Source organism: Sciurus carolinensis, chromosome 18, assembly GCF_902686445.1.
Source record: "Sciurus carolinensis chromosome 18, mSciCar1.2, whole genome shotgun sequence".
Taxonomy (NCBI): domain Eukaryota; kingdom Metazoa; phylum Chordata; class Mammalia; order Rodentia; family Sciuridae; genus Sciurus; species Sciurus carolinensis.
In genome coordinates this window covers 32483150-32497077 of record NC_062230.1, presented here as the reverse complement: position 1 = coordinate 32497077, position 13928 = coordinate 32483150, and the positions used below count along the sequence as shown (strand labels likewise).

General features: G+C 42.1%; 1 protein-coding gene across 3 annotated transcripts in view; it reads right to left on the bottom strand.

Moving 5' to 3' along the window:
• Positions 1 to 13317, bottom strand: part of Gspt1 (G1 to S phase transition 1) — a 32283-nt gene extending 18966 nt beyond the window's left edge. The window contains exons 1-4 of one of the 3 annotated variants that reach the window (XM_047533751.1): positions 12712 to 13317; positions 1557 to 1598; positions 1337 to 1447; positions 463 to 681 (exon numbers count right to left, since the gene is read on the bottom strand). In XM_047533751.1, coding sequence (XP_047389707.1) covers positions 463 to 681; positions 1337 to 1447; positions 1557 to 1598; positions 12712 to 13051 — 712 coding nt within the window. In that variant the 5' untranslated portion in view covers positions 13052 to 13317. The remainder of the gene's footprint in view (positions 1 to 462; positions 682 to 1336; positions 1448 to 1556; positions 1599 to 12711) is intronic. The other 2 variants (XM_047533754.1, XM_047533752.1) reach the window with 2 other exon arrangements.
• Positions 13318 to 13928: the final 611 nt, after the last annotated feature.

Genomic DNA, 13928 nt, shown 5'->3' with positions numbered 1-13928 from the left:
TCTAGCATGTTAAAAAAAAAATCAATGCATTTTAATGTGAAAGAGCTTGGGTTCAACCTCCAGCACCAAAAAGAAACAAAACAAAAACAAGGCATTTTAGATAATTCAACTCAGTTTCACTAAATATCTTTTTTTTTTTTTTTTTTTTTTTGCAGTGCTGGGGATTGAACCTAGGGTTTTGTGCTTGCAAGGTGAGCACTCTACCAACTGAGCTAGCTCCCCAGTCCTGTCTTTTTTAAAAAAATATTTTTAGTTGTAGTTGAACACAGTATCTTTATTTATTTTTTTATATGGTGCTGAGGATGGAACCCAGTGCCTCATACATGCCAGCCAAGTGCTCCACCGCTGAGCCACATCCCCAGCCCTCGCTAAATATCTTAAAGCAGCTAAGTAAAATTTCCTATGTTCTGATGTATCCAGTACTTTTGGTTGTGTCTTATAAATGCCACAGGTGCAACTTACCTACATGCCCAATGAATACTACATTTACATGTTCTTTTTTGGGAGCACCTGGTGGTGCAACCACAGATTTAGGTTTTGGTATTTCCTCTTCCTCCTCCATCATTTCTTGGGCACTTTCCTCGGGTGGCCTTGCATCTCCACCCCCTGGTTCTGCTTCACTTATTTCTTCTTTGTGCTCCCATGATTCTTCTGGGGACATTTCTGTCTCTCCATTTTCTACTGAAGTAAGACATTTTAAATTAGTATTCTGAAAAAGACTTAGTTATACTTTAAAAGACACATGCTTTAAAACCAATGGACCTTCACATATGTAAATTCCATTTCCTAATGTCTAGTAACACGTAGTAGGAAAATCTCTTTCACAACGGAAATGGGTAATAGCTTTCAAGTTAGCCTCACTGCTGATACCAGAGAGTGCTGACTCAAAGACCGTGAGAGACTGCTGTACTAGCAGGTTTCACTTTTTAAGGACAAACCAAATTAAATAGGAGACCTAACATTCCCAACAGCTTAGTTATTCCAGTGTCAAGACGCCCTGCCCTGAGAGTGGGAAAAGCGCGACAGGATTTAGGAGATACAGATTTCCCCCCACCCTTTTAAAGTAATAAAACTTTGACATAAACTTTAATAATTACCTTGGGAACATGAAACCCTTAAGAGTAATAAAGTTATAAAAAGGAAGGAAAATTTTCACAAACTAAATGAAAAAAGGACAACGACTAGATTTGTCTCTAGCATTCTTCACTCAGTTCTGTGATCACTCAATTTATCAAGGAAGTGTTAATGCCTGATTAGTTCTCCTTTCTAAATCCTAATAGCAAAGACTCAATAATGTGCCTTAAGTTGCAGACATTACAGTAACCAGAACACTTACATTTAAACCTTAAATCTGGACAGTCACAATTCCATATTACTGTATTAATATGGTCAGAAATTGTCTTACCAACAGGTTCTGAAAGTTCCATGCTAACAGATGAATTTGAACCTAGACAAGAGATTGAGATATAATACATATTTACAAAAGAATATCCAGCTTTACACACCACAATTTGTTTTCTTGATTAGACTTTCAAAGAGTCCATCATAAAAATTACCTTCACACAATGACTGTTCCTCTTGAGAGGGTTCCACAGGTGCTGTTTAATAGAAATAAGTTATACTTAAAATTAAGGCTTGAATTATTTTAATCTTTTTTGGGGGGGTTAACTGGGGATTAAACCCAGGGGTGCTTAACCACTGAGCCACATCCCCATCCCTTTTTTAAAATAATTTATCTAGAGATAGGGTCTCACTGAGTTGCTTAGTGCCTTGCTGTTGCTGAGGCTGGCTTTGAACTCACAATCCTCCTGCCTCAGCCTTCCGAGTCACTAGGATTACAGGCATGTACCACTGCACCTGGCAATTGAGATGTATTTATAAAAGTATGTTTATTCTCTTGATTTGCTTTATAAATCTTTCTTTCACAGATAGTGTTAATGCAATGTATAGTCCAGTCCAGAACAAATTAGTTGGATTTTGTTTAATAAATACACAGATACTTCTCTAGATTCTCTTGTAACCCTCTAGCCCAAGAAGGCTGTAATTAGCCCTGAGCTTACAAACCACATATCTTATCAAGATCCCCTAAATAAATTGATACTAATAAGATAAATGACATCTGTGCAAAGCCTCTGAAATATACCAGGACCTTAAAATATCTGCAGAAGAGATGATTCCAATGATGTCAGTTTTGTCCCATACTAGAACTTGAAGATCAAGCAACAGTTCAGGTTCCACAGTTGTCTTACTTCAAATCTACTTATGATATCAATCGAAGAGATGCAGAGAAATATATACTGACACCCAATTACATAAATCTGTAATTTTATGACTGGTAAACCTAAATGATATTCCAATGTCAAAGTATTCTTGCCTTAAAAGAAATGTCCTAGATGCAGAAAGACACCAAAAAATCTGAACCATGAACCATACTCAGTAAATAATATAGATAGTGAAGTTGTAACCTGCAAAATTTGTATTAAAAATAATTGTTCATAAAGTATTAATACCTAAGAGTTGGGTGTTTGGGCCCAATATTCAACACCATCAAGTGTTGAGGAAAGTAATGTCTATGCCTGATATAAAAGGAACAAAGTTTTTCTTTTTGAGGACAGGTGACATGTTCAGTGTCATCGGTAAAATCACTCATTCTCATGTGCAGATGAACTAGAGTAGGAGACATACAGCATGAAGAGCAGCAATCACCACTGCAAGAAGCACACCCTGAGGACAACTGAGTGGTACAAGCAGAGAAAAGTGTAGTGCAGACATGAGAAGCAACACCTGACAGGAGCTGGAAGACAGGGAGGGCAAACGGTCTAAGATGCCCCCACTGTGTGATTAGCAGGGCATTAACAGAAATGGGGGGTATTTAAACGAAGCTTACAAGGGGACAGAGATTGTACTTTGGACACAATATAAACCTTTTTGCTCTTATATTTCTGAAGAAAAGTTTAAGAGTAGGAGAGAACTGCTTCATCCTCAGAGAAAGCCAGGCAGTGATAAGTGATTCACATTCACTTTGGACCTTTGGAAGGAGTCCCTAGCACAGGCAGTGGTAGGAGCCTAGGAGCCTACAACTGAAATGACTCTTGGATTGAAATCCTGGCTGGTCACTCACAAGTTTGTGAGATGCAGTTTTTTCACTGGAATTATGGAAATGATAAACCAACTAGCTGACAGGACCAATGAGAAGATTAAATGACAGAATACACTTTAGTGTCAATTTAAGAACTCTTGGCATCAACAAATGTCATTTCCCACTCACTACTGGAGCCTCTGCAACTCAGTTCTATCAATTAACACTTCCCGAGTATCTACTGTGGGCAGACAGGGACACAAAACACTCACAAATCCACATAATAGGAGGTAGGGGTGAGCTGCTACAACTTACCCTAATAGCAACTGATTTTTACTAAGTCTTTATGTGCTGATTGCTTTGTCATTTAATCCCTCAAAAAGCTCTATGAAATAGATCCCATAATCGCTACCATCTAATACACAGGCACATGAGAATTAACTGTGATCTTTTCCAAATTATACAAGTGCCATCTTGCCCTTCCTCAAATAGCCCCTGCAAAAATCCCTACAAAAGTAAACTAAGCTATCATATACCAAGTATTTTAAGGCAGGAAAAATACTGAGACAATGGGTAGGGTGGTCTTCCTCACAACTTGTCATATCCCAACTGTAACTGGGCTTTCCCAAACCAAACTGACCACCTACTTCCTCACAGCTGTAAGGGACTTCTTTGGAAAAGGGCATCTGTCATGAGACCATCTCCATGGCTGAATAATGTGGCACAATGAAAATCTGTTCAGTTTTACTTTTCAAAAACCACCTCAAGATTTGTTTAAGACTGTAAAATCTGCAGAAGGCAAAAACAGCAGCAAGTACTAAAAACAATGAAGTGCTTGATATGTGTGTAATGATGAAATTAAAGGGCTTCAGTGGAAAAAAGCTTGCCAAGAAACATTCAGCCCATGATTCACATAAACTCAATGCAATGCGGGTGACACTTTTGAATCAATTCTTTGGAATGAAAAAGAAACACTGCAGGATGTTCTTTAAACTTAAACTCTATGTAATTGTACTCAGTCTTCACACATGCAAAACCAAGCCTTACTCATTCATTCTACTCTAGTCTTATCCATAAAGCACCTGATATCCAAGTAATGGGGCTGCCTTTAGAGTTCTCCTAGGTTCAAAGTCATTTATTTGTTCACAGTTAGCAGATGACCATTACGACCTGGTTTCTATGTTTTGTGTACTTCATATATGCTAGTGAAGTTAGAAACCTTCCTGAGGAATGAAATCATGGCTTAAAAACTTTCAAAGATATATCTCCATGTTTAGAAATATACCCTTAAATATTTAAATATGGGAACAATTCTAAATGGGAAAGTAGTGAACCAATGAACTCAACAGCCATACTACTAATTAAAAGGATCCTACTATATTTAAAATATAAATGAACTGTCTCTGATACTAGGTTCGTTACCACAAATTCTAAAACAAGAAGTGAAAAGATTTTACCAGAAGACAGCTGGTCAACAACACTGCCTAAGGTTTAACACAGATGACAATCTGGATCTTAAAATGGTTAAATGTGAGCACCATGAAACACAATCACAAAAGGATGCATAATGTATGTTTCCATTTATATGACAAATTCAGATCAGGTAAATCCAGATTCAGAAAGTAGGCCATAGCTTCCAGAAGCTTGGAAAAGGGAGGAATGGAAAGTAACTGCTTTATGAATACACATTTCCTTTGGGGGTGAAGAAAATGTTTTTGGATCTAGACAGAGGTGTCGGTTGTATCACACTGGATGTACTAAATACCACTGAATTGTTTACTTTAAAAATATTCAATTTTGTTATATGGGATTACACCTCAATTTTACAGGGTATAAATTCTCTTTCTTCCCCCAATACTAGGGTTTGAACCCAGGGTTGCTTTACCATTGAGCAACATCCCCAGCCCTTTTCATTTTTTATTTTGAGACAGGGTTTCACCTAGTTGCCAAGGTTGGCCTTGAATTTAAGATTAACTTCTGCCTCCCTAGAAGCTGGGATTACAGGCCTGTGCCACTGCCAATAGAAATATAAAGTTCTTTCTCAAGGCTTTATCAAGGATGAAAGGACTTAAACACGGAGAATCCAACTTGGCCAGCTCATCAATCCTGCACAACTTTTTCAAGGCTATATACATGGCAGGTAATGAAAGATATGTTTGAGTCAGGTTACATGTTTTATAAACAAACAGGACTAATTCTTTTTTTAAAATGCTTAATTCAGGATTGGGGAGTACAGCTCAGTGACACAGTGCTTGCTTAGCATGAAAGAGGCATAGGTTCAATCCCTATCACCATAATAAAACAAAAAAAACCCTATATATTTCATGTATCAGCAATCTGAATTTTTTACTGTGTTAGGTATAAAACCACTCTTTAACCCTCTCTACACACAATAAATGTTTAATGTGGCCATTCTAACTAAAATTTCTTAGTCCTGTTGAATGATGGATTCATTAAAGAAAAAAATTTTTTGGTACCGGGGTGCTTAACCACTGAGTCATATCCACACCCTTTTTATTTTGAGACAGGGCCTTGCTAGTTACTGAGGCTGACTTTGAACTTGTGATCCTCCCAACTCAGCCTCCTGAGCCACTAGGTTTATAAGCATGTGCCACTGTGCTTGGCAAAAAAAAAAAAAAAAAAAAAAAAATTCAATGCTGTCCCAGAGGTCACAAGAGCCTTTCATTGAATGAAAGTAAGAAATGAGTGCCAAATGCTATCCAAAGCAAGTCTACAATGATGCACTAATGGAAACGTTCTGTATCTGTGCTGTGATAGGATAGTCACTAGCCACATGTAAGTACTTGAAACAAGGATATTTTGACAGTTGAATTTTAAATTTTATTTAATCAATTTAACTTTACACATGTAGCTGTATATTGGATACACAGTTCTAGCTCCTCAAGAATTTTCCTTGGTTGAGATGCGGGTCAGTGGTACAGTAACTGTTTAGCAGCAATCTGGGTTCCATCCCCAGCACTGCCCGCAAAGAATTCTCCTTAATTGTGATACCCCACTTGCCTTCCCTAATTTTCAACATCTATTCCATTTCCCACCCACCCCCCAACCCTACCACATCTTTCCCGTATATCTCAGTTTTTGCTTCCTAGGAGATTACAGACTTCTAGAATGAATGCGACATGGATGACTTTCCCGACCTTTTCTCTGATTTTGTAGTCTCCACAGGTTGGAACAGTGTTTGATACATATAATCAATTTTTACTGAATTAATTTCCATTCTCCTTTGGTTTCCACTCCTAGTTGCTTACAGTCTTATCACTTCACTTTTCTCGCCATCCTAGCCTCTATATACATTTACTGAATTCCATGAAAGTTCATAGAATAAAAATGATTTTAAATGTGCCAATTTTTGGAGAAAAGGTGAGGGAAACACTATACTCAAGAGGTAAAGTATAGCTTAAGAACTGAAAATTCCCTGGCACTCAAGGGAACGTATAGTCTCACCCAAATTGCACACCGAGGTATTTTTTTCCTACAGGAAATACTGGAAAACAGTCTCTAAATTAAGCGGGGGGTGGGGGGAGGCAGAGCAAATGTGTTTAGTCCCAGTTGTAGTGTGACGGGGAGTATCTAACATGAAAATCACAAGGAAAAGACTAGCAGAGTAACTATTAGTGGAATAACTTTGAAATAAGTCCTAGATCCTAATCCTCATTCCTCCACTTATTTATGGAAGTGAACTCACTACATTATGTAGCTACTCTAAGCTGTAATTTAGGCATCTGTAAAATGGGTCAGTAATACCCAAGAGAACACTGCAGAGCCTAAATGTCAGGGGCAGAGTTGGCAGTGGTAACTGGTCAATACATGCATGTGTCAAATGACAGGTATTTCAAAGTCCTAAAATAATTACAAAAACCTTTCAGTATGAATCATTAGAAAGGCCAATTCCCAGCAAACAGAACTAGCTAATCCTGCTGATTGTAATTAGCTTTAGGTGTACCCTTTTTTCCTATTATTAAATAGCATGGTGTGGCAGAAAGGGCCCTAACCTAGCACTTGGAAAATCTAAGTTCTAGATACAACTGTGTCATTAACTCTTTTAAGTGACCTTAGCACTCACTCAGCATCTTTAGGCTTCAGTTTCTTTACTAGACTAGAGTCATTTCCAGTCCTAATGGTCAAAGAACCTACTTACTCAGTCACTAAGGCAATGCCACCTCTCAACTTGATGACTCAAAGGAGTAACTAAAACTTCACTGTATTTTTCAGGCAACCCTAAAAGATAATCTTATTTATGATTAATAGTTTGTTTACTTCAAGAACAATTTAAGGCATATTAAAACACATAAACCAAAAACCACTTCAGGTAGCCCCAATAAAGTATAAAAATTACAGAAAAATATCTTTCAACCAAAAATCAACTACCCAAAAGAGATGAATACAGACTACTTAGTAATACGTACAAACAATTACCTATTTAGAATGTGTTTTGGAATTGTCAAGCTATGAAAGATGCTGCAGAAATCCTTACTGTTTCTTTTCCCATTGAGAACTATGATGGGAAACTGCTTCAACATGGAGGACAGTAACCACTAGTTTCCCTTAGAACAAAGCCATTTATATGCTTTGTTAAAATCTCCTGAAAATAAGAACAAAAACTTTTAAGAAACTTTGGTACAAATCAACAACTGACAGAAGGAAAAAAAAAAAAAAAAAAGTCTGGGGACCTCAGAACAATCAAGAACCTTCAACTAGTAGTCAAGTTCTTGCTTTCCAAAGATTTTCTTTCATGAACTAAGGGAAAAATGATGAAATTTTAAATTAACATGCCCAGTAGGTATATTTACCCAGAATCACAGTATCCAGAACTCACTGCCAGTTGGTAAGAGAAGAGGTAATAAGTAGTGTAAAAAGATAACTGATGCTGCACTTTAGCAAATTCCTGGCAAACTTAGGTAAAAACAGAAACACAAGGAGAGGGAATTTTATATGTGCACTGAGTCTCAAAAAACCAAAACAAAAATGGTACTTACAAAGAACACTGAGCAGAGAATAGATATACCTATCTTATGATACCTGTCTTGTGATTAGGGTGACAGGATTGAAATGATTTACATAAACATCCTAAAATGTGAGCACCCCCCAACTCTGAAAGCTCCCTGTACCTTTCATTAAACACCGTCTTCCAGAAGAGTAAACCTGCTATTTGATCCCTTTCTAGGCTCCATGAGGACAATTTATTCATGTTCATGTCATTTCAAATGCTTTGCACAACATCCCACATTCAGTAGCTAAATGTTTGTTAATTATTAGTACATATATCTGAGCAAAAAAATTCACCTCATAATATTCCACTCTACTACTGCCAACTCACCCCAAAAGGTTATCAAATTTTTTTCATTCCTTTCTCTTCAACCAGAAAGACAATTTTAACACTTTTACAATTCTTCTCAGTAAATGAAAGGAAGGAAATCAAGGTTTAAAACGTCCTCTATATTTCCCTAACTTGCCCTTGTAAATCTTTGCGGTGCTGGGAATTGAACCCAGGGCCTTGTGCTTGCAAGGCAGGCACTCTACCAACTGAGCTATATCCCCAGCCCGTCCTTGTAAATCTTAATTGCTGTCTTTCCATACAGCACAATTTCAGAAAAGGTGATAAAGAACAAAATAATGCAAATAAAGTATGAACTAAGAGCACTAAACCAAACCTACTCCACAGAGGATTTATTTCAAGGCAAAAATCAAAATTCGGGCTGGGGAGATAGCTCAGTCGGTAGAGTGCTTGCATTGCAAGCACAAATCCCTGGGTTCGATCCCCAGAACCGCAAAAAAAAAAAAAAAAAAAAAAAAAAAAAAAAAAAAACTTTCTCTTCTCCTTTCGTTCTCCCCATTTCTCTCCCTCCCTACCTTTTATTTATTTTGTGTGTGTGTGTGTGTGGTACTGGGTGTTGGACCTAGGGGACTACACTAAGCTAGATTCCCAATACTTTACATTTAAGACACAATCTCGCTAAGTTGCCCTGGCTGGCCTTGAGGTTGTCATCTTCCTGCCTCAGCCTCTCCAGCAGCTGCGATTACACATTGAACCAATGCACCTAACAGTTTAAACAGCTGCTCAACCTAGCACAGCACTAGTTGGTGCTGTCACCAAATCCTAAATCTGCACAATTCATACATGTAAGACCACGAAATAAGCTAAAATCAGTAAGCCAAGGTAAGGAAAGAAATAACTAATGGTACTAAAATACTAATCACTGTGACACTCCAGGAACAATGTTTCAATGATCTCCTCATCCTACTCTACTGCTTCACTATTTAACAACCAAGAACACCTTTATGTTAAAACTGTTACTGCACACATTTCAGTCACGAAAAACAAATCTCAATCAAGAACCTATCCATCATCCAGTCTTCAATAGGCAGTGTAAGAAGTGTAAAAGCCCAATGGACAAAGCAATCATTACTTCAGTTTTGTTCCTCTGCTGTTGAGGCCCTGAAGAGATCACTTTTGAGTCTATCTAGTGATCCAAAAAGCATCCATCAAGTGGTAATAGTCACATAACCTTGTCAATATACTAACCTCCTCTGAACCATATGTATGCATTACATCTCAACTACTGAAGAAAAGAATAAAGTCCCTCCCCAACAAAAAAAGTATTCAGCAAAAAACAAACACTCCAAAACAGAACATATTTCTAAAATTCAAATCCAACAATACAATTTGCTACATTTTAGATACAATGCCTTCTCTGAGGAAGCTGTGAAAACTGCTGAAAATAAGAACTTTTTCCCCCTTAGTGCTGGGGACTGAACCTAGGGCCGCATACACACTAGGCAAGCACTCTTATCACATTTTCAGCCCTTTTTAAAATTTTATTTTGAGACAGGGTTTTGCTGAATTGCCCAGACAGTCTAGAACTTGGGATCCTCCCACCTCAACCTCTGGAGCAGCTGGGATTATGGGCCAGCACCAGCAACCCAGCTTACACTCATCTTTCAATGGCAGGGTCTTGAGAGGCTTGGGGAATGGGATGGTGCAAAGAACACTGACACCATTACTCTTGAAGCTCTGGGTGCTCTAAGAGTCCAAGTAACCCTGGGACCTACACTGCTAAAGCTGGTTTTCATCTAATAAAAAAAAAAGGTTGAATGAGGTACAAAGTGGAACTTAAAATAAATACATTCCATCAGAAACTGTTTGTTCTAGTACATATTAAGTTTTTGTTTTCCACATTTTCATTCATTTTGGGATCTTCATTTTAATGAGAATCACTTGGTCAATTTACTTGGTTCTGTAGAAAATTGCACTCAAATGAATTACACTTAATTATACTTTAATGGATTCTACTTAATCGTTTCCTCTGGAAATCTATATTCTTAAATTTTCAGAGAAAGCCAAGGTCAACACTGGATACCAAGTTCTGAGATGACTCAAGACAGGCATAACCAGTAGCCTCCCAGTGAGGGTGAAAGACACTTTGTACAAAAGCCTCTTCCTCAAGCTGGGGATGTTCAGTGGTACAGCACTTGCTGAACAAGCACAAGAGCCTGAGTTTAATCTCCATCAACACGAAAAAAACAAACACACCCCCCCCACACACACACCTGCCACAAATTTTAGCTATGGCTTAACAAAAAAACAAAAAAAGAGGCTCTAATTCTATTATCATCCATTTCTTCACTACAAAAATAATTACACTTTTTGGTTCCCTCTTTGCCAAGTTTCAGCCTTGATGCTATTTCTAATTTTTCCAAGTACAGTGTACTGATGGTAGCATTTTAGGGATCTGAATGGTTTGGAACACACAATCCCTTCCACGTAACTGTTAACCTTAATGTAGAAAATCTCTGCTTTTCCAAACAGACATTCCATGGGATAATTTTTTTTGGTAGTGCTAAGGATTGAACCCAGGGCCTTGTCCTCCTGAGGCAAGCACTCTACCAACTGAGCTATATCCCCAGCCCCGTGGGATAATTTTTTTAAAACATAAAATAGCATTTTGTAAAAGCAAATGGTACAGTCAGTAATACCAAAATAGGTTTCTAATTTAAATGAGAAAAAAATTAACCATTATTTCTTTTGGATTTCCTTACTGACAATCACATCCCTACACATTTTTATATCTATAATATAAAATATAAATATAATACTCATATTTTTTATTCTAGCAGTGTCAAAGACAAAAGCATTAAAACTACAAACCAGCATATATCAGGAAGGCAAAAAACTCCTGTAAAGAGGTAATGCCTAGCCACTCAACAATGACCATTCCAAGCCATGGCTCTGTAGATACCTGTCCCTTGATGAACTGGTTGATGGCTAGATAGACTGTAAATGGAATCCCAATCGTAGTAAGACTAGACTGATGGTGGTGGCTCCAGAGTAAGGAGGGGCTGGACAAATGGAATCTGCAAAGTAAAGTACAGGGAAACAAGCACTTTAAGGAACTGGTAAGGGAGCTAGCTCAGGTAGCCAATAGGCTTGATGCAAGCAAGGAAAGAAAAGGGAAGGCTTCCTTGTTCACAAGGAAAACATCAACCACGCACACAAATAAAAGAAATACCACTCAAACAACCAAACCTAAACTGTGCTCCATTCACCTCTAGAGACCAAACTGTAGCAAAAGTTTCAGAAGAAACCAAACTCCAAAAGCACTTTTATGATATCCATTTATCTAACAAATACAATACACATCTTAAAGAAATCAACAAAACACCCTCACTTAAAACGAGCTAGGAGTCTATGATCCAGTTCACGAATATCCTCACTAAATCATGAAAAGCTAGTCTTTTTCTTTTTCTCTTTAAGACACTAAAGATAGTTCCTCAGTAACCACATTGTGGGAAGAATACTCAAGTTCACTCATCTGACATTCCTACAAAATCAGAACCTGAAAGCAAGCCACCTACCTTGCACAGACTCTAAGTACAGAAAGATGTTTTAAAGCGTGAACTTGAAATCATGAAGTCTGTCCACTAACAGTGTAAGAAAGGCTCACGTCTCGGGAGCGACCAGGTAACTGACACGTGAACACAAAGTGAGTCATGCCAAGCAGCCTGAATAGTCAACGACTTTAAAGCAACGAGAACTCCAAACGTGTCACCGACAGAGGAGGAGAGTCCAAGTCCCGTTCTAGAAAAAGGCAAATCGACGCAGTAGCCTCCTACCACACGTCGAAATGAGGCGAAGGCGGCTGGGCGCCGCTTTCCGAGCTTCACGGCGCGCCGCAGCAGGGTGGAGAGCCGTCCGCAGCCACGGCCAACAGCTCCGGGCCGCTCACGGGCTGCAATGCATCCTGGGACTCCCGCAGGGCGGTTCGGGGCCATAGGTGTCCCAGCCCCGATTACGGCCTCGGTGGAGGCGGCCCGGCAGCGCGCTCGTCCGCGCCCGCGCCAGGGGCCGCTCCAGCCTGCGCCCTCCCCGACGCCGGGCGCTCTCAACGCCCACCGGCCGAGCCGGGCCCCGGCCGAGCTCACTCCTGGGCCTCGTGGCGCGGACCGCCGGCCCCTCGGTCCCATACGGTTCCCGCTCCAGGCAAACAGCGGCCCCGCCCCGCCGGACCCCCGCGCGGCCGCCCCACCCCGCCTGGCGCCGCTGTCAGCGCCCCACGTGCGGCCGCCCCGCGCCGCGCGCCAGCCCGCCCAGCCCGCGGGGCCCGGCCCTTTACCCGAGGGGCCTCCCGCGCCGAGGTTGCTGGCGGCGCCGGCGGAGGCTGGCGGCGGCTGGGCCGGGCCGCGCAGGAAGGACGGCACGAACTCGGCGGCATGGACGTTGGGCACGAAGGGTTTGGCGTTGACGTTGAGCTGCCGGCTGAAGGCCGCGCTGAGGTGCTCACGCTGGGCCTCGGCCGCCGCCGCCAAGGGGCCGCCGCCGCACGGGCCCGGCCCGGGGGCCTCCATGTCCGCCTGGTCCCAGCAGTCGGGTGCCGAGTCGCTGCTGCTGCTGCCGCTGCTGCTCCCGCCGCCGCCACCACCGCCGCCGCCGCCGCCGCCGCTGCCGGGATCCATGATCGGGGGGGCCGTGTGTGTGGTGAAGAGAGGGCGGGAAATGGAGGCGGGGGCGTCCGGCCCGGGAGAAGCAGGCCGCGCTGACCCCAGCAAGACGGCGAATCTGAAGGGCCGGCAGCTAGCGACAGGATCCCCGGCGTCGCCGCGACGGCAGCTCCAGTCCCCACTCCGCACTCGCGACAGCGGCGGCGGCGGCTCAACCCTCCTCCTCGTGTGTGCGAGCGGATCTCCTCCCACCCAACCCAACCACCTCCGGCTGCCTCACCGCCAACCCCACGCCCGGCGTGGGTTGACCCCTCGTCGCCACCCGTACCTTCGCCTCGGTAGTTCCCTACCCTGTCCGTCCGCGTTTCCGGCTACGAAGGGCGTCAGAAGACAGAACTACGAGTTCCGGCAGCGCCCGCGCGACCCCGCTGCGGTTTTCCCGGGGGCCGACGGGAGTCGGAGTTCAGGGGCCGGGCGCAACCGGAAGCGACTTAGCTCCCAGCAGGCAGCGCGAGGAGGCGGAGGTCTGGTGGCCGCTCGGCGGCTCCTCTTGTCACCCAGAGGGGGCAAGGGCAGACCCTGGCCAGGCGCCCGGCGGAGCAGAGGACCGAGCCTTTATCCCAAAGGAAGGGCCCACCCCGGCCTTTTAAGCACGGGGCGAGGGAAGACGGATAGCAATTCAACAGGGAGAAGGGAAAAAAACACTCCTGAAGTCCCCCTCCCATCTCGTCACCCTTTCTACCTCTGAGCCTCACGGTCTCCCTTTTTCTCCACCTTCCTTCTCTCCAACCCCCGCCAGATTTTGCCCTACATTTCAAAGCCGACGCGGAGCGTCCTTCGTTTGTGTATTCATTTACGGAAGAGACAATAAAACCGTGCGATATTACAGCTT